The sequence below is a fragment of the Aspergillus oryzae genome, chromosome 5 (assembly GCF_000184455.2).
Source record: "Aspergillus oryzae RIB40 DNA, chromosome 5".
NCBI lineage: Eukaryota > Fungi > Ascomycota > Eurotiomycetes > Eurotiales > Aspergillaceae > Aspergillus > Aspergillus oryzae.
Window position 1 is genome coordinate 947,468 of NC_036439.1, and position 25,689 is coordinate 973,156.

At 50.5% G+C, this 25,689-nt stretch overlaps 6 protein-coding genes across 6 annotated transcripts; 2 read left to right on the top strand and 4 right to left on the bottom strand.

The window, feature by feature from the left end:
• Positions 1-967: 967 nt before the first annotated feature.
• nscA (non-reducing polyketide synthase nscA) lies at positions 968-7,042 on the bottom strand (the record flags this gene model as incomplete). Its single annotated transcript, XM_001823310.1, has 6 exons — positions 968-2,338; positions 2,412-4,499; positions 4,579-4,908; positions 4,987-5,349; positions 5,422-6,559; positions 6,657-7,042. The coding sequence occupies 6 exons, from the start codon at positions 7,040-7,042 to the stop codon at positions 968-970; spliced, it is 5,676 nt and encodes a 1,891-aa protein (XP_001823362.1).
• A 775-nt stretch (positions 7,043-7,817) lies between these two features.
• Positions 7,818-9,043, bottom strand: AO090701000529 (uncharacterized protein; the record flags this gene model as incomplete). The annotated part of the gene is made up of 2 exons (XM_001823309.3): positions 7,818-8,648; positions 8,834-9,043. The coding sequence occupies 2 exons, from the start codon at positions 9,041-9,043 to the stop codon at positions 7,818-7,820; spliced, it is 1,041 nt and encodes a 346-aa protein (XP_001823361.1).
• A 2,697-nt stretch (positions 9,044-11,740) lies between these two features.
• On the top strand, positions 11,741-12,946 carry AO090701000528 (uncharacterized protein; the record flags this gene model as incomplete). The annotated part of the gene is made up of 2 exons (XM_023237270.1): positions 11,741-11,884; positions 11,957-12,946. The coding sequence occupies 2 exons, from the start codon at positions 11,741-11,743 to the stop codon at positions 12,944-12,946; spliced, it is 1,134 nt and encodes a 377-aa protein (XP_023092177.1).
• A 472-nt stretch (positions 12,947-13,418) lies between these two features.
• Positions 13,419-15,072, bottom strand: AO090701000527 (GMC family oxidoreductase; the record flags this gene model as incomplete). Its single annotated transcript, XM_023237271.1, has 3 exons — positions 13,419-14,281; positions 14,325-14,802; positions 14,869-15,072. The coding sequence occupies 3 exons, from the start codon at positions 15,070-15,072 to the stop codon at positions 13,419-13,421; spliced, it is 1,545 nt and encodes a 514-aa protein (XP_023092176.1).
• A 1,488-nt stretch (positions 15,073-16,560) lies between these two features.
• On the top strand, positions 16,561-18,562 carry AO090701000526 (SDR family NAD(P)-dependent oxidoreductase; the record flags this gene model as incomplete). The annotated part of the gene is made up of 2 exons (XM_023237272.1): positions 16,561-17,281; positions 18,408-18,562. 2 exons carry the CDS (start codon positions 16,561-16,563, stop codon positions 18,560-18,562), a joined length of 876 nt encoding a protein of 291 aa, XP_023092175.1.
• A 1,947-nt stretch (positions 18,563-20,509) lies between these two features.
• AO090701000525 (FAD-binding oxidoreductase) lies at positions 20,510-24,015 on the bottom strand (the record flags this gene model as incomplete). Its single annotated transcript, XM_023237273.1, has 4 exons — positions 20,510-20,975; positions 21,038-21,536; positions 21,590-22,103; positions 23,983-24,015. 4 exons carry the CDS (start codon positions 24,013-24,015, stop codon positions 20,510-20,512), a joined length of 1,512 nt encoding a protein of 503 aa, XP_023092174.1.
• Between the last annotated feature and the right edge of the window lie 1,674 nt (positions 24,016-25,689).

Below are 25,689 nucleotides of genomic sequence, written 5' to 3' on the forward strand. Positions count from 1 at the left end.
ATGACAAAGAACGAATGCTTTGACTGGCTTATCTGGCGACTTCTTGGTGTACCTATTCTTTAGATGTTATATTACCGTCATTCCGACATGCACCACACCCTGCTTAATGAGCCATGTATCGGTAATTCATATGATACATAACCTTACACTGATCAGGGTGTGCATATAAATTTTGTGCACGATGTAACATGGTCTCCAAATGATCCCTGTTCCAACTGAGGCTAGCATGTCGGATCCGACAAGTCTGACTGGGTTAAAAATCATAGTCTCACGCTGGCCAGGCGACCAACCCGAACATACTCCGTACATTAGGAGAGTATGGCTATAGGCATCGTTTTACCTTACTTGTTCTATGATCGTCGGGTGGGCGGGTGGGTTGCAGGTTAAAACTTGGAAATGAAAGCGAGGACCAGCGTTACAGGGGCCATGGCAGTCAAGGCACCGCCTGCCACCCTCGTCTCAAATCCGCCTGAGACCTAAAGTTACCATGGCTTCTGGACTGTGGGGTGGTTGTCAGCCTTGATTTGAAGGAGTCCATGTCCTAGACTGCGTGCTTATTCTCAGTATTCTGAAGCATGGGAGCTGGAGGGCCTGGGTTGCTCTACATCATCCCCCTACAAGTAATAGTGCATGATATTGAGTTTGTATAACTTATACCATCTGATTGCGTTGAGTCATCAGTGCCAAGTCCAAAGCGCAATTAATGAATGTATATTGTTGGGGATAAGGTAGTCAAGACGCGGTCTCGATGGGTGTGGCATTTTGATTGAGTGGGATTGAGATATATCGTGCATGGAACGCTGTTCGATAGCACCATGGCCCGATTCTTCAGTTTGATCTATAACTGAATTTCATTGAAAGGGTGACCCAGTCTCCAGTCATGTTGCACGCTTCCCCACGGTGTCCATTACTAGTTTGACTTCAAAGTGAATTTCTAATGTCTCATACGCTACTGATAAGTATCTATTTACTTGCTCAACCACGTAACCAAATCCTGTACAGTGGGGCATTGCAGAAAAATGGACGCCTGAACATCAACACCTAGCTCTGCACGTATCTTGGCCGACAGTGCCAGTGACATTAGAGAATCCACACCCAACTCAGCAAAGGCGGCATCGCCTTTCAAATCGTCCAGATCCAGTCCGGTTTCCTCCGCAATGATCGCGAGGCATGCAGTTGCTTGGGAATTCTGGCTTTGATCTTGTCCACCCTGTACAGGCTGGACTTGCTGCGTGACTGTCGCTACCGGGGCTGGAGAGTTAAACTTTGGTGAGATGCCAGCCTGATCTTCGTGTTGCGAATTGGTTACTTTGGAGGTAGGAGTCGTCAAGTTCTTAGGCCTCTGCAAAGCACTGGCCGGGAGTGGCTGGGACTGAGTGTCATTCTCCTTGGTTTCGCCTTTGGTCGAATGAGTGTCGACAGATTGATTTCGCTTCTTACCAGCATTAACCCGAGGGAATAAAACCGGCATCAAAGCCCGAGGAACAGCTTTGAACTTAACCCCTGCACAGACGCCCACGAGCCTTTCACCGCGGTGCAGATATATATCTCCCGTATATGTCCCCGGTTCGCCATCGACAGGAAACATCCGGACAAAGTTGCGATACGTGACACTAGGGCCAGGCTCAAGGCGTTCCAGCAGCCGGAAGTGACGCCAGCCTGGGGTGATATAAAAGAAATCACGGGATGACCCAGCGATTTTACCGTCACCTTGAACACCAAAAGAGTTCATGACGAAGCCGGCAAGCTGGAAAGCGCTGTCGATCCAGTGAGGTGGAGTGTGCCAAGTGCCATGCTCGTCATTGTCCAGTAGGACGTCAGCAGTTGCTTCCAGAGTGTCCTCAGAGAATGCTACGCGCTGCATGCCGCGATAACGCGGGCCGTAGTCCACCACGTTTGCGAAGAGTTGATACGCGACGCTCTGCGAAAATTTGCTCACTCTGCTCTTGTCGGGACTATTTTCGTCGCCTGTAGTCATCTCCCACAGCGAATTGGCTCGTGCAGCAACCAGATGTGAAGTCATCTGCCACTGTTCTTGCCAGGTCTGCGCGTCTTCGTAGCAGACAGTTGCCGTGGCAAACGCCTTGTCGGTATTACGAGTCCCGTTTGGGCTTGCTGTGTATAGCCGTACTGTTGTTTGCTTTTGCGACATATCCAAGACTCCTTCGATTTGAATATATTGTGCCGGGGCCGACCCTTGTGATGCCTCTGGGTGCAGTACCTGGGCTTCGAGTACTTCCATATTTTTCACGTCCATGTGTGGTGGTGTACCACCGTTTGGTACCATTTGCTTGTACAAGTGTTCACCAACGGTGAGAGTGATATCGGCCCAAATACTCTGTATAAGTTACAGTTAGCAATCTACCCAAGGAATTTGAAATGAAAGAAAGTCAGGGCTTGAGATATCATACTCCAGTTACAACACTCCTCCCATTTAGCTTATGCCCATCTGCTGCTCCCCGTAGGTCGGGATGATGCAAGTTGGTTAGTCCCCTCATCTCTCCCATGGACTCGCCATATTCCTCTGAAATGATCTGTTGTACAGAAGAGGTGAAGAAAGCCGAAACGGGGGTTGAACTGTTGTCCTTGTTGCGTTGTCCAGCATTGGCTTTGTCTAACGTCCACGACCCCTCGTACTGAATCCAGTAATTCTTGTAGTTCCATTGGTACGAGTCGAGGTGAAGCAGGCGAGCGGGATTCTCCCTGAGATCAAAATACTCATTCCATGCAACAGCATGACCCAGGCAGTGTAGTGCTGCAAGAGTTCCTGTAAATGTAGACAGCGTATCGTCGCCACGGCGGAGGGATGCAAAGGCTTGCGTTGCCCCCTTGGCATAATGATTTTTGGCGAACGAGGTACAGACCGGGTGCGGCCCGATATCGATCCAGACCGTCTTGTCATTTACTATGCCATCTGACCATGCAGCGTCGAGGGCAGCGACAAAGTTAACAGGCTCGCGTGTTGCACGGGACAAATAACTTCCATCAAGAACGTGGTCCTCCGAAACGCACCGTCCGAGTAGTGGAGAGACAACTGGGACTGTAGGATTCTTAAATGTAACATACTGAGTTGCTCTCTCGAAGTCATCTAGGATGGGTGACATTTGCTGGCTGTGGAACGCAAAAGGTATGTCAAGAAGGACACATTTCAGTCCAGCCCCCATGAGCATGTCACGAAGGGAAGCCATATCCTCTCGCAGGCCGGTGACAACAATGTCGGTTAACCCATTCACACACGATACTTCGTAAGAATAGTGTTTCTCATCCTCTCGACACAATTCCTCTATGTGATCGACAGACGCACCACGAACTGACAACATGGCATGACTCTGGGGCTCGCAGGCAGCCGTCATGAGTTCAGCTCGCTTACCCACTAAGAATAGAGCGTCTGCCACAGACAAGACGCCAGCTGCGACCAACGCAGCATATTCTCCTAGGCTGTGACCGATAACCACGTTGGGCTTGATACCAAGCAGGCCCCAATACTGTACCAAGGCAATCTGAATAACCACCAGGGCAAGCTGAGTAACTACTGGACTATCAACTGTCGGCGTCGTAGAAGTTGTACTTGTGTCGCTATCACTCAAGGCTACAACGTCATGGCTTTCCTCGCTACCTGGGGTAGATTCCCTTTTCGGAAACCTGGTGGAGCCGATACTCGCTGCATCACCAGCAACGGTGGCTAGTATCGATGGGAAACCAAGGCGCCGAGCGATGCGATCGAGTTGGAGTACCTGGTCGCGGAACCAAGGTGCTCGCTCAAATAGCTGCGCTGCAGCGCCGTGGTAGAGACAGCCCTGGCCTGAGAAAGCAAATACAACAGGCTTTTTAGTAGCCGTAGCGACATGCTTCGCATGTGCATCGATATCATCAGCAGCGGCTTGCAGGAAAGAATGCAGCTGTGCAGTGCTGGAAACAGAGGTGGCAATGCGGATATGATGGTGAATCCGCCGAGCGCTCGTGGTATAAGCAATATCTCTGAGTCCCGTCTCTTTGTGATTATTCAGATAGTTGACCAAAGCCCTGACGTTAGCCCGAAGTGAAGCTTTGCTTTTAGCTGAGATGCACACCACTTCGCTGCTAGGCACAACCTGCTGCGAGTGATTTTTATTTCTATCCATGCGTTCCAACGGGGCATCCTCGAGCAGTAACGTCGTATTGCCGCCATGGGCACCGAAGCTGTTCACAATAGAGTAACGCCTCTTGAAGGCCGACGTTGGAAGCCATGGAGTGTTCTCAGAGAGTACACCGGCGTTGCGGTTGGCAAGAGTTTTAGCCACAACAGGGTTCATGGCCGTCTGGATGCCAATATGACGGGGAATCATGTTATTCTGGTACATCAACAGAACCTTGATCAAGGATGCAATGCCTGCAGCAGCTTCGCCGTGGCCAATGTTGGATTTGACGGCGCCCAGATGAAGGCGCTTGTCAGGGTGTAGCCGCCGGTCTGAAGGTGCGAAAAAGTCAAGTACAGACTCAGACTCAACAGCGTCTCCAACCTGAAATTACAACGAGACTCTGGGGTCAGCTTGATACTTCAAGGACAACCACTCGATTGACATATTTGGGTAGACAAACCTGAGTTCCTGTGCCATGAAGCTCGACAAAACTAACGTCCAGAGGGCTAACACCCGCCTTGTCCATAACCTGGCGATAGTTCTCTTTCTGAGCCGCGGCATGTGGTTGAGTAATGGAAATGCTCTCCGCTGAATGGTTTGTAGCACCAGCTACAATAGATGCCAGAATCACATCGTTATCAGCTAATGCATCGTCTAGTCGTTTGATCACGACAGATCCCACGCCATCTGCCCGGCAGTAACCGTCGGCAGTAATATCCCACACCTTACACTGGCCAGTCTTTGATAAGAAGTGCCCTTTGCTCAACATGCAGTAGATATCCGGACTTGTCTTGCAAGGTTCTCACGTTAGTATTGTGGCAACACCTATCGCCCGCCTATTCGGGCACGACTCATTCTGGCGACTTACAATGACGTTCAGACCCCCGGCAACTACAGTGTCGGCCTCGCCAGCCCACAGCGCCGAACAAGCGGCCTGAACTGCAGCTAATCCACTGGAGCATGCGGTGTCGATGTTGAAACTGGGCCCTTGGAAATTGAAAAAGTAGTTGATGCGGCCGTTACCAAATCCTCTTTCCGTCCCAGGAATGCCGTACGTGCCAATCTTCTGGCCTGCGTTGACCTCGCGGTAGTCGTCACTAGCCTGTCCATAATACGTTCCAACTCGAGAGAGGTGAGAAGAAGGCGTGCGGTTGGGCACGAAGCCGGCCATCTCGAGCGCCTCATACGCTGTAACCAGTGCTAGGCGCTGCATTGGGTCTGTTTGCTCGGCCTATTTCAAGAGTTGTGTGGGGTTAGATTATCGATATAAAGGCGAGCTTGTGGATTCATGTTGCTATCTTACCTCGCGTGGTGACATATTGAAGAATCCTGCGTCAAAATAGCCGGGGTTGTCTATGAAGTTACCAAATCGGGTTCCAACTGTATTCTCTTTCTCACCACTAGGATCGAAGTGGGCATCCAGATCGAATCTGTCCGGAGGGACAGTAGTGTGAGTATCAACTCCGTTTACGAGCAGCTCCCAAAATCGTTCAGGGGTATCTGCGCCACCCGGCATACGACATGACATGCCGACGACAGCTAGCTTTGCGTTTTGCGGAGAGGTTGGGCTATGTTGAGGTTGATCAAATGCGTCGCGCATGGCCCAATCAACCAGAGACTCGCGAATCACATCACGAGTCGAGAGGTCTTCGGCGACGTCGGCGACGATGGTGTCTGACATGACGGATGCTCTGTAATGAAGTATCTGACAGGACTGCATATCCGGTCGTTGTCCGCCCGACAGCTGCGTCACCACGCCCTTTGCGACCTTGTCGAAGAATAGCGGCTTGGTTAAAGCCTCGGTACAGATGGCCTCTATCAAATGGTATGCATCGGAACACTGATATGGTGAACCTGTAAATGGCGATATTAATGGCACCTGTGTAGCACGGGTGCCCCATCTCTCCCAGACCTCTGCCGTGGCAAGGATGGAACGCACATCGTCGTAGTCATATACATTTGGAACATGACACAGCCCTCCTGAGATGGGCAGCTCTGAGTGCCTTGAAGAACGAAGTATCTCTGACTCCCGGAAGAGTTGCTTGAGACGTGTGGGAGGACCTGTGATTCCAACGGAGGTATTATTAACGTGGCTAATACTCACGCCAGTCAGTGGCATTGTATTTGTACCAGTGCGTTGTAATTCTTCTTGGTGGTTGAAACGGTCCAACTCTTCCCGAATGATTTCTACTGGTACGCCTATCACGACCGTAGCCCAGCTAACTGACGTAGCTTGCTCTGTCACAGTAGGCTCAAGCGTCTGGGAAACGCGCTGTACATGAACACAGAATGCAAAAGCGGTCCGTACGCTTTCAGCTCCGTATGAGACGAGGTCCGATAAGGACTCGGAAACAGCTACTACTGCTGCTGAAAATAGGCCGACGCTTATTCCTACCAAGCATGCCGGACGGCGGTATGAAGTATCAAGTGTCTCATGGTGTCTGTATGTAGTTACATAGAATATTAGCTCATATCTAACCCTAGCATCTACTAGAAAGCACTGGCAATAGTTCTATAGAACGGGATATAGCGACTCACCCGATGAGCATAGCTATCTCATAGATGCATAGAAAAGCACCGTCCCAAGCACCATTTAGGGAGCTGCTCTTGAAGTCATCCCAGTGCGAGGCCAGCGTGACCACATTGTGGAATGGCGGTACAGAATCTCGCAATGGCCGTGGCAGCTTCTGAACCTCCGTTCTAAGAACCAAGGCACAGCTCTGCAAGAACCTAGCAAGGTGCGGATAGCCAGGTAACATGGAATATCTGTGCAGTCTGCGTATCAGGTCCTGGATTTCACCACTGGGAAGCTCGTGACTGAATAGAATAAATTCTTCAGGTATATTGGCGTCCATGTCGACGTTCGCATGGCTGGGACTTGGTGAGCGTGATTCGGAAGGAGTAATAGTGGTGTTTTCGATCATTGTGTGAGTTTTGAAAGTATCTCTCGTCTCTCGAAGAAAACAAAAGTTCAGAAAGTAATGTTGAATCCACTAGAATAGCAAATCCTAATCGGATGGGGAAACCAGTCGAAGGCTTTTCAGCTTTCATTAGAGAGCAAATCGAACATCTGTAACGTGACCTCTAGGGGTGGTGTGGACCATCAACTACGAATCCTATACAACCGATAGACCTCGTGTTACTCTCCAATGGTATTCATGTTTCTATTCTAAACATAGATGGACTACTACTGGCTGGGAATAGTCTACGTAGTTTCCAGCTGACTTCTCGTTTCTCGTAGACTGGCTTGGCTTAGGGTAGACAGAGAATTGCGTTCCATGGCGCCAACAAAGGTCGGAATCCGACTCGGGGGATTATTTGACGCAGGTACTGATGAACCACTATACTCAATTGAGCAGTCTTAGCGGTGGCAGCGTTGATTCGAATTGGAGATCATTGGAGCGCTATATTGCTAAGCTCGTATCAAGTATATTCAGTCAAACCGAGACGGCCTCCGAGGAATCCTTCAACAGTCACTTTCCGGCTACAGGGCCGCAGTGGTGACGAAGATGCAAGTAGATCAGACTGCCAGATTCTAAACGATCGGAAAGAGAAATGTGCACATGTACAGAAAAGCCGAAAGGAAAATCATGCAGAAATGTCAGTCAATGCGTATGTCCTACAAAACTATCATTTAGGTACTCCAAAATGCAAATTCTTCATTATCGTAAACAACTACTAAGAACCAAAATTTCTTTGCTAAAGTGGCTGGACCGTTGCGAACCAATGTGTAGTCCTATCTGGTCCAACCAGTCTACAACCGACCTCGCCTCGCTCTAGCAACATATATAAAACTTGATCCAACAGAGGCCCCACAGCAGAGTCAAACGTTGCGCTATCCTTGGAGACTTCTCCGTAAATGAGACCGCCTATGTCAGCTGTGGATAGGCCCTGCACTGTCTCCGTTCCATTAATGTCTTGGTCGATACGACTATCACTAGAGTCGCTGACGCCTCCTGTGTAGCCGCTTCTGGCTTTTCTAGCACTTCTCGCGCTACTCCCATTACGGAATGAAGGAGAGGAAGAAGTCTCTCTAACCAAAACCGAGTATATCTGCTTCTCCCTTGAGACTCTCTGCGCGATATATTTTGCAATGGTTTGAGGCAGGTTAGATATCATGTCTCCGTGGCCGGGGTACCCAACGGCGCACTTTAGGCTTGCCATCTGGCGAAGGCTGGCTGTGTAGGCTTCTAGGTCCTCAGCAACACTATAGCCATGGCCTAGCACATTGTCACCGGTGAACATCGCGTTTTCCTCTTCCAACACGAAGCACATGTGGTCAACGGTGTGCCCGGGTGTCAGGACTGCCCTTAGGGTCGCATCTCGTGTTTGGAAGATTTGGCCGTTCACAATGTCCAGCTGGCCGTGGTCAGGCATGTGCTTGTATATAGTTATGTTGGAATCATGGGCAAGGAGGTCGGCTATCCCGCCAGTATGGTCCTTGTGCCAGTGCGTGAGAAGGACTTGGGAAATGGAGATGTCGTGGTCTTCGAGATATCTGGTCACACTCAGTGCCCATTGTGGGGATCCCTGTTGACGTCGGTTATTGAGTTCCTGGGCGAGAACATGAAAACAAAAAATATTGACAGATTTCAAAAGTTAACAGGATATCGAAGTACGTATCTAGATTATTCCCAACTGTACCAAAGTAGGAGTGACACACCCAGGAACAGAGGAACCGCGAAGAGTGCTCAAATGGTGGGCAAGCGCCATACCTCTCCAGTGTCAATGAGTATCCTAGAGCTTCCAGTACCAACTAGGTATGTGTTGGTGCCCTGGAGTTGCATGCTTCCGGGGTTGTATCCCAGAAAGCGCACAACACGGTCAGACAAGCCATCGTCGACTTCTGCGAGCACAGGAAGCTTGCTTCGCTGTGTCTCTAGATAGCCAGCCCAGAATGGCGACGAGTAAAATCCCTCCGGCATGGTTGTTGAAAGCATTGACACGCCAGTGACAGAGAAGACAGATTCTCAATTCGTTACAAGAAATTCAGTCAACAAGATTGTTGCTATACGAGGCGTAAGCCGGGCTGTGCTGCGGAAGCCAAGGCTGTGGAATACTGAAGCTCGGATTCCGAGAGTCAGCAGCCTGCCTCAACCCTAACATAATCCCTCCGAAAAAAAAAAAAAGCCCCCGGGAGCAACACGAGGTCCGAACAGACGACAATAGCCGATAATGTGTCAGAATCAGTGGTTTCTGTATAGTAATGTTTGTGCAAGGCAACATTTGGAATTTATATATGTCTTTCACTTCGTCCTACCTAGTTTGTAGAAATTCAGAATAAACGCTTATCCATTTCAGCACAGCAACATTACGAACACAACAAGATAAAAGAGAAATCATTGCATTTAGTTTTATCAAGTATGACGAACGTTCCGGAAAAGTGCCAGGTGCTCGTCATCGGTGGTGGGCCAGCTGGCTCCTATTCTGCATCGGCTCTTGCGCGGGAGGGAATCGATGTGGTCCTCCTTGAGGCAGAGAAGTTTCCTAGGTGAGTTTCCGGCGCTTTGAGGGGGTGGATAAATCAACTCTTGATATTTCCCGTATTCTTACACATGCACTAGATACCACATCGGTGAAAGCATGCTCCCGTCAATGCGACACTTTCTCAAGTTTATTGACGCCTACGACAAGTGGGATGCCCATGGTTTTAATGTAAAGGTGAGTAGTAAAAGCCCAAAACCTTTTTGCTAGCTGTATAAGGACACTGGTCGCTGACACCTAGAGCAGAACGGAGGTGCCTTTCGCCTCAACTGGTCCAGGCCTGAAACATGTAAGTCTCCAGCAGTTATTCAATAGAGCCCGATGTAATTGCGATGCATGTGAGTACGCCTAACTTCTTTTAGATACGGATTTCATCGCAGCGGGTGGACCAGGAGGCTATGCCTGGAATGTGATCAGATCCGAGGCAGATGAGCTGCTCTTTAAGCATGCAGCCGAATGTGGCGTGAAGACATTTGACGATACCAAGGTGGCATCAATCGAGTTTGCCCCATCTGAAGATGCGAATCCCTTGGGCCGTCCCGTATCTGCTACTTGGACTCGCAAGGACGGGACTTCTGGCACTCTTGCCATGGATTATATCGTGGATGCATCGGGTAGAAATGGTCTTATCAGCACCAAGTATCTCAAGAATCGGACCTTCAACAAGGGGCTGAGGAACGTTGCCAGTTGGGGTTACTGGAAGGGAGGTGGTGTTCACGGTGTCGGCACACACAAAGAGGGTGCTCCCTATTTCGAAGCACTCAAAGGTACGACTCAACTGGGTGTTTCATACTGCCTTCAGAGAGGAAATCATGCTAACTCGAGTCTTCATAACTCAACAGATGCGAGTGGATGGGTATGGTTTATCCCTCTGCACAACGGCACCCACTCAGTAGGTGTGGTTCAGAACCAAGAAATGGCGACCGAGAAGAAGCGCAAAATGGCCGAACCTTCCTCCAAGGGCTTCTACCTGGAGTCTCTGGAGTTTGTTCCCGGCATTAAGGATTTGCTTTCCAACGCGGAGCTCATATCGGAAGTCAAGTCGGCTTCTGATTGGTCATACAGTGCCTCCAATTATGCCTTCCCGGGTGTGCGCATTGCTGGAGATGCTGGATCCTTCATTGACCCATTCTTCTCTTCTGGTGTGCACTTGGCTCTGTCGGGAGGTCTGTCCGCAGCAACCACTATTGCAGCGGCTATCCGCGGTGACTGCGATGAGACTGTTGCGGCGTCGTGGCACGACAAGAAGACTTCCGAAAGCTACACACGGTTCCTGTTGGTCGTGTCTAGTGCATTGAAGCAGATCCGGTCTCAAGACGAGCCCGTAATCAGTGATTTTGATGAGCAAAGCTTTGAAAGAGCGTTTGATTTGTTCAGACCCAGTAAGTTCATTTCATATGATGATCGAACAGTGAAGTCAATGATTCTAACCGCATGATCTAGTTATCCAAGGACAGGCTGATGCCGACGCAAAGGGAAAGCTGACCCAAGCTGAAATGTCCAAGACGGTCGAGTTCTGTTTCAGGGCATTTGCGCATGTCTCGTTTGAAGAGAAAGAGGCTCTCGTGCAGAAGCTGAAGTCACTCGGCCACGATGCAGATGCTAACGATGAGGCCAACCGCAAGGCTCTCGACGAACTCGAGAAGCATCTGACACCAGAGGAGCAGGCAATCCTAAAGACCCTGAAGGGACGACGCATGGTCCGCCCCGAGGATTCGCTCAACATTGACAATTTCACCCTTGACTCTATCGACGGCCTCGCTCCGCGTTTGGAGAGGGGAAACCTCGGATTGTCCCCAGCGAAGAAAGCCGAGGTCAAATACACAACCCATGATGCGCTGTCTTTCCTCAACGGCGAAGCAAGAGCGGCCAAGAAGACGCTTTCAAATGGCGAATCCCAAACCAATGGAAACCACTTGTGCAAAGACCACGACCAGACGAATGGTCATACCGCGATTAACGGCCATATCGAGAACAATAGCCAGGGCGACACTAATGGACATACGGAGGCCAATGGCCACAGCCAAACAAATGGTCATTCCAATGGCCATGCCCACACCAATGGAAGCCACACGACCAACGCCCATGATGAATTAAATGGACACAACAATGTCGAGGTGCGCTCCGTCAAAAGCTGCATGGCAGACCTCATTGCAGCCGAGAAGATTTCTTCCCAGACTTCAATCGAAGAAGGCACTAGGCACCGTTTGATCTCGTCACTGCACCAATCGGCGGAGGACTTGGAGACTCCTTTCGACACTGTGGTGCGATTAGTTGATGCGGTAAGCTAAAATAAAATCAATTCCGGGCTTGGATGCATCACGTTATGTATACTAATGAAGCTCTCAAAATAGGGTCGACAGACAGCAATGGTTTGCATAGGCGGGGACCTTGGAATCTTCAAGTCCCTCGTGGAGAGCAAAAGACCGTTGTCAGCCGAAGAGCTTGCCAAGGCTACTATGGCGGACCCACTGCTCGTCGCTCGCATCATGCGATACATGGTCGCCAGTCGTCTGGTCGGAGAGACAGGACCTGACCAGTACGTGGCCAGCAAGAAGACGTACGTCTTTGCCGACCCACGCATTGAGCATCCCATCCGGTTTTTCCATGCGTTCAGCAATCCTGCCTTCCATGCTTTGCCCGAATTCTTAAAGGAGACTGGATATCAAAATGAACCCAAGGGCAGTGCGTTTCAAAAGGCTCTCAACACGGATCTGGAGCCCTATCCCTGGCTTAAGCAGCATCCGGATGTGTTGAAGAACTTTCAAGCTGCCATGCGGCTGACCAGAGACGCCAATGGTGTGGATATGATGCCTCTCGATCAGTCTGTCAGCATTGGACATGACGGTGCCATGTTTGTAGACATTGGTGGCAACACTGGCCATCAGGCTGCTGAAGTGCTGTCCAAGTACCCGGAGCTCGCTGGCCGAGTGATCGTTCAGGACCGTGGTGAAGTCATCAAATGTGCCCCCGATATCAAAGGCATTCAGTGGATGGAGCACGACTTCTTTCAAACCCAGCCCGTGAAAGGTGCCAAGTATTACTATCTGCGAGCTATTCTTCACAACTGGGACGACAAGAACACGGTGCAGATTCTCTCCAACATTGTGCCCGCCATGTCAGCGGATTCCCTGGTGGCGATTGATGAAGTGGTTGTGCCAGAGGAGAATGCTCATGTATGGCCGGCCGGGCTCGATCTTCAAATGTATTCTTTATTCAGTACAACGGAACGGACGGCGTCGCAGTGGGATGCCATCCTGGACAAAGCAGGGCTACGTGCTGTGGCGGTTAAGAAGTATGCGCCGGTTATGCAAAGCTCGGTCATCTTTGCGGCTGCCAAGTGATTTCTTTTAGTATTTCTCAGTTTAGGCACAACAAAATACCAAATATCCAGTTATACAGCGTACGGCCTGTACACAGTTAATAGGCGGGTGAGCTCCCTGGGTACTCGTAGGACTTGGGGTAGGGAACCAAGTTCCGTCCATCTCGGCGATGTTGATGTACTTACTTCGTAGATATGCGTCTTGAAACTTGTCTAATTGTTTTCCGTTTTGCAGGGATGCTTTTGTTGCAATTTAATATTTATCCACTGCGCTGGCAAAAAGGTCAAGTTCGTTCTTGACGAGGATCTTTCTGGCGTAAATCGATGATATTCTTTTTAATCGGTACTTCTGATAGCACTTAGTAGTGACCCGGGAAAAAACAAGACTCAGTCATATTATTCTCGTCCATAAAGAACTATTCTACTATTTCCTACCACTCAGGACCACGAACACACCAAGACCAAATGCAAGGGAAAAACACAACATGGGCTAGTCAATTCGCTCGGATCAAATCTGCGGCCCGTTCAGCCACCGTATACACGGTGCTAATGGGATTCGCCTGCGAAATGACGGGGAAGACGCTTGCATCGACCACTCGAACATTGCTGACGCCGTAGACCTTCAGATCCGACGCGACCACGCCGCCTCTCTCGCGGGGCAGCATCGCGGTGGTACCGCACGCATGGGCCGTTGGGATGGCCATGGCCTCGCGCACCAGCTGGGCGAGCGCCTCTCGATCCTGGGGCGGCGGCGCATCGACGAAGGGCTGGAGACGGGCCGAGTGGAAAATTTCCTGCAAATGCTGAACGTGCCGGACCATCGAATCGAGGTCAGACGGGTGGTTCAGGTACTTTGGATCGATCTGGGGGCTGCTGGCTGGGTCCGCTGACTGGATATGGACGCTGCCCCTGGAGAAAGGGAAGGAAGGGAAAATGCCGATAATGGCGAGATTGCCGGGGTAGATAGCGAAGTGGATGCAGGCGGACGCCTCGTTTGGGCCGTTCAGGATCCCTGCAATTGCTGCGTGGTCTGGGGCCTCGCGGGCCCGATCAAGAATCTCTTGCATGTCCATGGGCGCGAGGTGGATGAAGGCGTTAGCTTTCATGCCCGGGGCGATATCCTGGATGTCCGCATGCGCCTTCACCGGGGCCGACAGGACACTCATAGCGTGGTTCGTCAGGTTCTCTCCTACCCCGGGCAGGTGGACAAGTGGTGAAATGCCGAGGGTTTGGAGTCGAGCCGGATCACCAATTCCCGATAATTCGAGAATCTGGGGGTTGTTAAACACGCCCGCAGCCATGATCACCTCTTTGGTGGGTTTGAATAGGACGGTCCCCTGGGCTTCGATCTGGACCTCTACTGCCGTGGCAGTGAGGTGCAGACGAGTCGAACAGGATACGAGTTACGCTGGCACCGGTGACGATTCTGACGTTAGCACGAGATGCGATAATAGCGCCATATCCGTTCGCTGCGCTGCTGCGATGTCCGGACACCGGGTCGATGGTCGCAGTATACGGTCGCGTACCAATAGTCGCCCCTTCCGACACCAATTCGTCAGCGTAACCATAGCCGTGTTCCTCAAATGCTTGCTTCCATGCGTCGAGCAGAGTGGTGTCGGCCCTCTCCGTAGGCACCGGGTAGCTCACTTGGATTGGTCCGGCTGTATTAGACTGAGGACCACCAGTCCTGGGATGCAATGTATATGCCCGTTGAAAACAGGGCGCCAGCGTTTCCCAATTCCAGCCTGGATTGCCCAGCGACTCCCAGGCATTGAATGCCGCTGCAGCCGGAGGCAGGAATATGCAACCATCGATTACCGAAGACCCGCCCAGGGCCTTGCCCGCCGCTTGATTGAATTCCCGACCGTTCAGTCCGGCCTGGTCCGTTCATTTTTAGCACATAGCCATTGTTAGTAGAGGAGGGTGGGGGGGAATCCTCGTTACCTGCGGAGCCCCCTTGAGGTTCCAGTCCATCTCGCTCCCCATCAGAGACTCGTACACGAGTGGATCCTGAACGCGAGCATCACTCGATGTATCTTCACCGCGCTCCAGCACGACGATGCGCGTCTCTGGGTTCTCCGACAGTCGGCAGGCAACAACCAGGGCTGCCGTACCGCCACCGACGATAACATAGTCTGCCTCTTCCATGTCTGTAATAAAGCTAAGACCGGTAATCGAAATGATGGTTGATCAAAGGTCAATTTATCTGACGAGATGGGTATACGCTAGAGGACCAGTCTATGCTAAGGAGGTGGAAATGAGGGGAACTTTTAGGCTCATCCGAAAGGAACTTGAACTCGGCTAAATCAATGACCGCGTCCCCATCAAACCCCAGTAGTTCGACCTTCCTGTACCCATAAAGCAAACCAAACTAGACATGGCCCTTCTATTCTTTGCTACCAGTCCCGATGTCACGGTGGAGTCTGTTGGTGTCCCTGGCCAGGTTCCTCGTCCAATGGAACCAAGTGTATAGCGACAGTCTGTAGAAAATTAGACATTGCCTACTTTCGCTTTTCAATGCGTTTAACGAAACATATTGCTTAGGGCTGCTTTACAAGGACATATTGCCTGTCAACCGTAGATTTCAGTTATTATAGATACCGCTAGATAGACTATCTTCCTACATCGAGTTGTGAACGGGTCGTATTCGGGTTTTAAGATCTAGGTTAGGTTAGTAGGGTTGGTTGTTCCAACTCTCAGTTGAACCGTTGTTTGGTTGATATATATATATTGTTCCCTATATAGCTAACCTAGTTCTGCCTAAGGCGGAAATGAACCTATCTAGGCGGACGGTGAGCCAGGGTTGTTATCTGCCGGCAGTATTTCCAAGAGACCCTGCCCACCGCCCTGACAACCTAGGTTGGTTAGATTAGGTTAGGTTATGACTTGGTTACGATCGTTAGGTGATGGCACTCTAGGTAGGACGGCTTTGTTGGACCCTTGCTGTTGACCTCGTATTTGGGGACCCATGCTCTGTCTGCGTGCCCTGTTCTTTGTTCCTGGTGGCCCGGGATCCACAACTCGAACGGGTGGGTACCCTAGGAGCAGTTGCACCTTCACTATTGGTCTTTTCGGGAGGTTTTGGACATTCTCTTGTAAATGAAGAGGTCCGTTTCTAGGCTTCCGAGGCATCTGCCTGTTGCAGGCGGACCGAATGAGACATTGTTGGTATGTGGATACGTGTGGATTTCGAACGAGCCACGCATTCTCGGACTCCGTCGATCCAGACCTGAGGGTGGAAAAAGCCCCCGATGTCTGTCTAATGCGGGGCCAGGCCGAGATCCCTGTACGGCTTGCTGCCGGCCGAGCTATGCACCCACTCAGGTGCTTCCTGCCCCTCATCGACGTTGGTTTGAGGCAGATGCTAATGGTCGTATCAACAACGACTAGGGTCAATATTGCTGACAATGCACTCTATTAATAACGAGCCCCTCCGCCTGCTTACCTGCCTATTCAACCTCCCTCTAACACACTTTGACCGGAAATACTCGCCTCAGCCTCTGCTTTCACAGGGTTCGTCAATCTTACGTGCTTACGTTTACGTATCTACATTGAAGCGATTCCCATTTTACGTCACGCGACTATAATTCGTTCGACTGTTTCACACGATCACTGCCCCACAGAGAGTCTGACACAATGGCCACACCACCATCGTACACCAAGACTACCCACACCGCCACATATGCTGGCATCAACCCAACTCAGCCGGGCCTGTCCACGGCGGGCAAGGTTGTGCTGATCACTGGCGCATCAGGCGGCATCGGCCGAGCCACAGCCTCATCCTTCGCTGCATCGGGTCCCCGAGCCCTCATCCTCCTCGGTCGACGCGCCGACGCGCTGGCAGAAACAGCCACGATTGTTCGCACCAGTCACGCAGAGGTGACGATTCAAACTCACGAGGCTGAGCTGTGCGATGCTGCGAGCGTACGCAATGCCATGAACAAGGTGGCTGCGGAGTTTGGCGGCATCGACATCCTCGTCCATTGTGCCGGCGTCCTGGCCCCCGTCGTGCCTCTTCTGGAAGCGGATCCGGCTACCTTTCTGGACGGCTACAAGACCACCGTTGTCGGTACACTGGTAACGGCGCAGGCTGTCGTCCTGGCAAACAGGACCGTCAGTGCCAGCGAGGACAAGCCAGTCACCTTTATCAATCTCACCACGGCCGGCATCCTGTTCCCCCCATTCCCCGGCATGGGAGCCTACGTGAGCAGCAAGATGGCCGCCGTCAAGCTCTTACAGTCCTTTGCCACCGAGAATCCGCAAGTGCGTCTTCACAATGTGCATCCTGGACTCCTCAGAACGGCCATGTCGGCCAAGCTGGCAGAGACGATCCAATTGCCATATGCCTATGATGACAGTAAGTATTGACTGATCCTGCTCTTGTATTCCAGTCGCTAACAATTATTCTTCCTTTGGCAGTCACTCTTCCCGCCGATTTCCTTGTCTGGATTGCCTCTCCCGAAGCGGAGTTTCTCAAAGACAAAATCGTCTTCGCCGCTTGGGACGTTGATGAGCTCAAGGCTCGCCAGAAGGAGATTGTCGGCGGCCCGCCAGGAACTGGTGAGCTCTGGCTTGGCTACCAAGGATTCCCGCGATTCATCGCTGGCCAGCCTTTGTCAGGAACCCAGTAGGCGACCGGTACATGTATGGGAAGTCGCCCATCCCAGATCAAGGGGACTATTGCACGCGAGCGTTGATCATACAAGTAGATGAACGATAAATTCACACATTAGAGCGCTAGCGCAAAGATTTGCAATGAAATGAATGCTAGAAAGTATATTGCTCAGACAAACATATTTGTTGAGTCCTAAATAAAATAAGACAAATAAAGACTAGTCTCGTCATCAATTTCCAATTCCAAGGGGCACTTTCAAGGTCGTTATACATTGTCCCGCAACTAAGTCGGTATTGTCTATGGTCTAGCCAGGCTCTCCAAAACACTGCAAGATGTACTATGTACAGTAATATATCAAAATACGAGGAAATTCAAAGAACCATCCGTCTTGCCACTCCCTGAGTGACAGATTGCAACTTGCACCGAAGCAAAGCCGCCACAGGCGCAACAACCCAGGTAGTGTGCTCCCAGCGCGCGCCACCCTTGTTATCCTGGCAGTACCTATCTGTAAACTGCAAAATGAGCCTGGCAATCTTGGACAGGTCGCCAACCTGACTCTGACCGTCGCCGGTCAAGCTGCGTGAAGATGACTGTGGCCGTGACCACATGAGTACATCTTCATTACATGAGCCCTGGCTGATGGACATGCCATCATTAGTATACGGCCCGTCGTAGTTCACCGATCCTGGGTCGGAATCGGCACCAGCCGCCCAATGAACCACGTCCATGAGCGAAATGCACCCCGATGCCACCAGAAGCGCCACATCCGCCTGCTCGGAACACGGACACATGAGGATGGTCAGCAGCCGCTGGCATGCCTCGGTAGCCGTCAAGCCGCTGCTGCCGTACGTGGGAGCAGCGGTCCTAGGCCGTCCCTTGCTCATTTCCAACTGCTCGACAATCGACAGAGCGACCTTGGTACAGTCGGTCTCGGCGGTATCCGCATCAAGCCCCATGCTCATTACATTACACGACGACGAGGATGATGACATTGCTGCAGATTGTGGCTGGCTATCCTGGTAATGGCTCATGGTATGTGTGCCGGGAAACCAGCCATTGTCGCAGCCCACCTGGTTGTCGCCTTGGCTCGGGATTCCGGTCGGCTCCACCAAGTGGCTGTTGCTAGTATTTGTCTCTGGTGCCTTGAAACATTGCTGGGGGCTTTGGGCTCGAATTTGATCTTGACTCTGGCTCTCGCTCGCCTTCCGCCGTACGCGATGCGGTCGACCACCACGGCGAGCAGGGCTGTATGTGCACGGGCGGTTGAGGTTCGCGCAACGCGAGCAAGTCGGCTTCTGCTTATCGCATCTCAGCTTGGACGCTGAGCAGACATCACAGGAGTCTTTCAGCTTTCGAGCGGGTATCTGGGGGTTGTAGGTCTCCATGTCTGCTGTGTGACGGCACTGTCCAACCTTCTCTATATAAATTCTGAGTCTAAGTGAGATTTGGGCAAGCTATCTATATCGAACCCCATGTATTACCACGGATCTACAGCGACAGGGGTACCCGTTTCAAGGCATATAGCGTGGAATTTATGGTTCTTGCTATATGATGCAATGTAACGTGGCTGTTCTACCCCGCGAATGGTGAGATTACGCCCAACTCCCTCACACCGCAATGCACCAGGAATACGAGTACGAATGCCAGAACCCCTGGTGAAGACGAGATTCTTCTATGCATGTACGGCTCAATCGTAATATGTAAAAAGTAAAAGAAAATACAAATAAAAAGCATTTAGGCAACTCTTGGCCGCTTGCCGGGCGCGGAGAAACTAAAGCGCTTACTGCTCAAATCAAGCTATTTAGGGCTTACGAGCGAGGGGTAGTAGGCTGTGCCTGATCCAATCCAGAAGACTTTCACACCCCCATTTTTTTCGTTCAGGCTCCCTTAGTCTGAATCAGCTCGATATATTCGAATCCACTTTTTGGCCCCCACGATAAGTGCGACAACATGGTGTCCTCGAGAGATTGTTTTCTGCTCTGTTGTGTTGGAATGTGGGTGGTTGAACCGAGGTTATTCTATCCCTTGCATGAATACGGATTCCAGAAAGAATTGCTATCGGCGTGGATTCCCATGAGGCTTTCTCAGGCAAGGTCTACCCATCCTTCAAAGAGACATGAACCTTCTAGATACTATTGATAGATCCAGGAAGGGTAGATATGAGAGGAGTGAGCTAAAAGATAGATACGATTGGTACCCTCACCCCACCTCACCTTGCGTTTGGGGTGGAGTTTTCCAGATTCCAGGCCTTGAGGGGTTAGAAATTAGAGGCCCTGGTCTGCAGGCTAGGGTAGAGGAGGGACTAGATTTAGTACAGTGAAAAGCTTCGCTATCCTTAGTGGTCATCTGACCCCTCCTTTCGTCGCCATGTCAATAGGATGGCTTCTCGCTAACTATTCCTCAATAGGATCCAATCTTAAGATCGTATTCGGGTAAAACCTTAATACGGATCTGTACCAATACTATTCAGCGCCATTCAGTGTTCTTCTTTGCTCCTTTTGTTTGGGTCACGATTCGTGGGACCCTTTCGAACGCTTCCCACGAATCAGCTGACTCAGATCTCAAATCCCACCTCGTGTTGCTGCATGGTTATATGCATTCCAAAACCTAGCTTAGGTCGATCAATCTGACCAAGTGCAGCGATTCTTACCCTATCGTATACAATATTTGGGGTCAGTGTTTTTGGTACGGAAAACCCACGTTAATTACAAGTGTACCTGAGAGTCAAGAGGCAGTAGAAATTGTAATTTTAGAAAACGTTCATCTATGGTAATCACGTCCCTTTTCTCAATATTACGAAGGTGTTCATTTTCTGCTATTTATAGATCTATATAACGTAATATATGCAGCAGATATGCAGATGGTATCGACGTATGGTCACCGAGAGGAATGCCAACTTTTGCTTTACACGTGGTGGACAACCCTCCTAATTGGCAAAGACCGTAGTTCTAATCAACGAATACAACAGGCCTACATGGGAATTTTGTACCCACCAGGAACCTGTTTCTGGAACACGCCCTTGGGATCATATCTCTTGCTGACAGCTCTGAGCTTCGCCACATTATCCGCGCCCCAGCTCTGGAGCACCTTCTGTGAGATGTCCGCGTAATTGAGGTAGATAAAGTCGATCAGATGTCCGTGCGCCTTCAAAAGAGCGCGTTGTTGGTTCACAATGTCCGTGATAACAGCCTTAACTAGCGCATCGTCTGCCGTGTTAGTGTAGGCAGCAGTCATATCGACCATCACGTCGTCCGTCTTTCCGGGCGTCAGGCCGAACATGTTGGTGCCGTTCGTAACGGGATGAGGCTGAACCAAGAACTCGACGAATATGCCTTCCACTTTCGCGATCTTGCTTAAGCCCTTCTCCCAGATCTTGAAGAGTTGCATGTAAACACTAGGCTCCGGGTTGTTGAATGAAAAGGTTAGTTGGAATCCGCTAGAGAAGTTAGTTAGATTGTGGAGTATGGAACGGTAAAAGTGGTCATCTTTGCTGCTTACCGGTCCACCTTAGACGGGATATTCTCCCCGAAGTTCGCCACGACGTTGTCAGTAGTGTTGAGCTCTGCGACGCCCCCCAAGTTCGGAATCTCGGTAAAGGCGTCGTAAACGGCGGGTTCCTCAACCTCCCTTGTGTACCACATGGCGTCCGAAAGAAGGAGTTTACCGTCTACATAGTCCAGGAACATTCCCATCATGGCTGCGCCGTCGTGATTCTCCGGCTTCATAAAGTCACTGAAGGCTTTGGCGTGGGCCCACAACGTGGCATTTGTATAGTTGTAATTAAGCATGCTATACCACATCTTGCCCTGAGGAATAGTAGCCACATCAAAGCGTGTGACGATACCGAAGTTATTGGACCCGCCTTTCAAAGCAAGCCACAAGTCAGGATGGGAGCGTTGGTCGACATAGACGACCTCACCACTTCCGAGCACAACTTCGTAACCGTGGATGTTGTCGCAGCTGAACCCGTGATCGCGTGAGGCGAAGGTAATTCCTCCTAATCAACAAATTAGCTATCGAAATCAAGGAATGTCCTTCAATGTGACTGACCTCCAGTGGCGAAGCCTCCGACTCCAATCCCGGGAATACGGCCTCCCATGACGGTCAAGTTGTACGGTACGAGCTGTGAGTAGGCGATATCCCATACTGCGCCACCTCCGATGCGGGCTATCGTTTTATCCTCGCTCAACTCTACTTGGTTGATGAGGCGCAGGTCCACGGTTATGCCGGACTCGATGTTCGCCGCGCCAGTCCAGAAGGTGTGTCCGCCGCCCCGAACGGCGAACTTACTCGTGCTGTTGTTTGAAGTCATCAACTTGACAAACCCGGATACTTCAGCAGTAGTGGTAGGCCTGAGGATACAATTGGGACTCAAGGCACGCTCTTGGTCGCCGTAGTAAGATGCGATGGACGAATTGTACGTTGTTGTCCCGGGGTATGAGATGCGGCCTGGAATCTTGGACTCGACGACTTTGCATGCATGATTCGTAGCGAAAGCAGTGGTTGGCAGTGCTACTGCGAGAATATGCAGAATAGCCCAATACATGGTAGCGCCTGGGCGATGCTTGAGGGAATGTCGATTTTGTGTCGAATGGCCTTTAGTTGGTCGCCGGTTTGCAACCAGCATAAAACAATACAAATAATATCAGCGAATTCTTATCCACTGAGAAACAATCAATTGATAGAGGGAAGAGGCAAGGTGCTAGACAACTTGAAAGTACACCTTGGCACACTAAACGATAGTCGATGATCAGGGCTTGATAAATTCCACCACGTGGTCAATCACAGTGTACAGATATGACCCCAACCTTCACGAGGATCGTTCTATAAATATGTACCTGCATAGAAATCAAATGTTCCTGCCAGATAGGGCCGGGCAATTGTGCACAAACCACTGCACGTGTGCGTGTAGAGCTATCGTGGCTCGTAAACCGACTCATACGATCCATAGCTAAGCCTCGTACCAAAAATAGCGGAATACTAGGCTCGGAGGTGCAAATCCTTCTAAAAGCATGTAAAGTACATTAGTGCCTCTCGCTTCAGCAACAGGGATTCTCGGGTTCCGACATCTGCGGAACGGGACAAGACGCCTTGTATGCAGTCAGCCACAAATACCCTTCCGATATAATTAGTCCTACCAAGCGAACGCCTCAAGACGCATTGCCACGTGTTATTTGGCGTTAAGATAGCTATACGACAGTCTACAGTAGTTGTAATTGTAGTTGCAGTATTCCCTAGGCTCTTCTCAGAAAGCTGGATGTAAACCCCTAGCAAGCATTTCCAATCTAGCTAGATGGAGTCCAGATACATACGTTAATTCTCCCTGCGTTTCAAATCTGGTGTATATTTAAATTTATTGACGTGTCCTATTTCTAATCTACGTCCACGCTTCAATCACTAAAAAAAAAAAAAAAAAAAAAAAAGAGACAAGAGAAGAAAGAAAGAGCCATATATCGTATTTCGTACACGTCGTACATGTGCTAGTCCTTGATGATGTCGTAGTTTAGGCGCCAGCGCCCTTACTGTGTACATCAATTGTGCAAGATGGGTGGCACCACTGTTCGCAAGTTGCTATCTGAGTGGTTCAGTGCAGAAGTGAGCGCGCGTAACTGCGTGTGGAGAAAAGCAACCATTCTGGCTCGAACATCACTCAGCATTAGGCCACTGCTTGGCTCGTTGATTGCCGACGACTGTCCTGCGTGACAGGCCATGTCTCCAAGGACGACCTGTAGTTCCCGAAGCATGCCCGAAAGGACTTGACGAATAAGAGCAGTCTCCACGTCCTTGCTCAGGCGGTGATTGCCAATGAAGAACTCCCGTTTTCGAGTTTCAGCCTGGCTTACATTGGTGGGTAAGACGGCACTGTCTGCGGTCGAGTTGTGGCGGTGACTGTATATCTCCATAATATTCCAGTACCAAGCAATAATATCAGAACAGAGGACGGTGACAATGAGAAGGAGCTGCGGGCTTCCGTAACAAGAACATTTGAGTATGGAGCGGACCGCTTTCAAGGCGGACTGGTTCATGGACAGAATCTCGTCCGCTGCAGGCGATAATTGAGCCTGGCGACTGCCATCCTGGCCCCTCATCCCCAGGATGCAGGAGCTTGAGCCGGCATGCATAGTTCGGAGGACCCCTGTGGCGAGGCTGATACAGCATTCTTGTGGGTTCTGGCAAAGGCGATCTTCCTGGGAGCAAGTGGTCTCAGGAACCGTTGAAATGCTGTGATCCTCCGTAATCAGGCTCGGAGCGCAATCGTCGGACAGATTGTCTGTGGACGATAAAGCATCCAAATGCCACTTCAGCGATAAATCTTTGGTCTCGAAATGGGAAAAGTCAAGTGAGTTGAAATCGAGCTGCGAATTGCCCAGCACGTTGTGAACTGATGAAAGAGGAACTTCGGCACCCAAAAAGCCAGCCGATAGAGGAAGAGGATCCCCGACATATTGAAGCTCTGGTTCAGCTGCGACTTCCATCGCGTGGTGAGTGCTTTCGCGGTAGTGTTATGATCGTGTCGCAAGGTGAGGTCTTGAAGTTGAAGGTGTGGATGAGCAGAGATAGTAGAGACAGACGCCATGATACAATGTAGACGCGGGGAAAGATCGGGTTATAGTTTGCTCCGTTAGCCGCAGCCCCGGGCCGCCTTCTAGATTGACCTCGTATCACAAACGACTGTGCTTATCTTCTTATTGGCGCTCCTCCTCATAGCCCCAAAGCTAGAACGACCTTGCCAACAAGTCCCTTGCTGATCAAGCCTAATTGGGCCCAGTCAACACCACCCTGGCGCCCGTCTAGTCTGAAACGAGGAGAGAATGAAGAAACTCGTGTGCATGTAACCTCATGTAGAAGGCATTCCGCCTAGCGTGGGCGAGGGACGATCTAGATGCCCCCTAGCGCCATCTCAAGCACACTAATATACTTTGAACCAAGGCCCTCTTTGGAATTCTCACCATCGCCGAGGCTTGCATCTTGTACCACACAGCCACACCGGGCTTTTATCGGAATGACGCGAGTAATAGTCACTTAGGCAACAGCATGATACTAACAATTAAAAATGCGCTTATGATGCAGCAGCCACACCCGATATAGTAGGTCTCGACTGCAAAACCAGAATCTGAGTCAGCCGCAGCAGACCGTGGCAATGATCCTATCAAGGCACGTCTAGATTGAACAGTCAGTGAGAGGAAGCACGGGCTTGGATTAATTCTGTAGCTGGAATCAGAGTCTGGCTTCAACGTAGAACTGGTGTGTCCGCTTAGTAAATGAGGCATTGCGTAAGACACCCGCTGCCGCGAGCGCTGACGATAGGACCTAGAAGCGTACCCACAACGAAGGACAGACACCACACGGACATATTTATTTGGTAGGAATTAGTTAGAAAAGGGCTACTGTATAATGTGACAGTGGAATCCTTGGACATAGCTTGGTGATATGATATGCTGACCTTTCTAACAATCAGGGCTTCGCAGGAACTCTATCAATGGGAATCTGTTGGCACAGGCCAAAGCCGAGGCCATCAAGTCTGCCCAGGAACATATCCATGCATATATGGAGGTAGTCCTATATCAGAGAGATTTCAAGAGGCTTACAGAATTGGAGACGAAGTTTGGAAAGGACCAAAAGTTGACGGAAGAGGCAGAGGTCCGGTTATATGACCGGTACATAACCGTTCGAACTAGCATCCTCATCCAGATGCGCAACGTGGCCTGGGCGTACAAATTTGCTGTGTTGGACAATGAACCGATCCAAATCGATCCACTGAAGAATGTGCAGGATTACCGAAAGGACCTCTCTGACTTGGTTATGAAATTGCAAAGGTTCAAAGGGCAGTAACCAGGTGGTCCATCGCGTAAGTCCGGCTGATCAAAGGGGTTAAATCTTGCTGACGTAGGACTATACAGGATTTGACACGAAGATAATACCATCCCAGAATGTGAGCTGCCTATTGGTCTACCTCATCGGGCTTCCTCGATTCAACCCTACTGACATCTCCAACTACCGGCCCCGTACAACACCCAAATCGTTGAGCAGCTCAAAGCCTCTCATAAAGGCACTTTCACCTTTATCCCAAAATCCCCGAAAACACACAATCACAGTCCAGCTGGTCCATTCTACGACGGGTCTCACTTTCGCATCAATAAGTTGGAGGT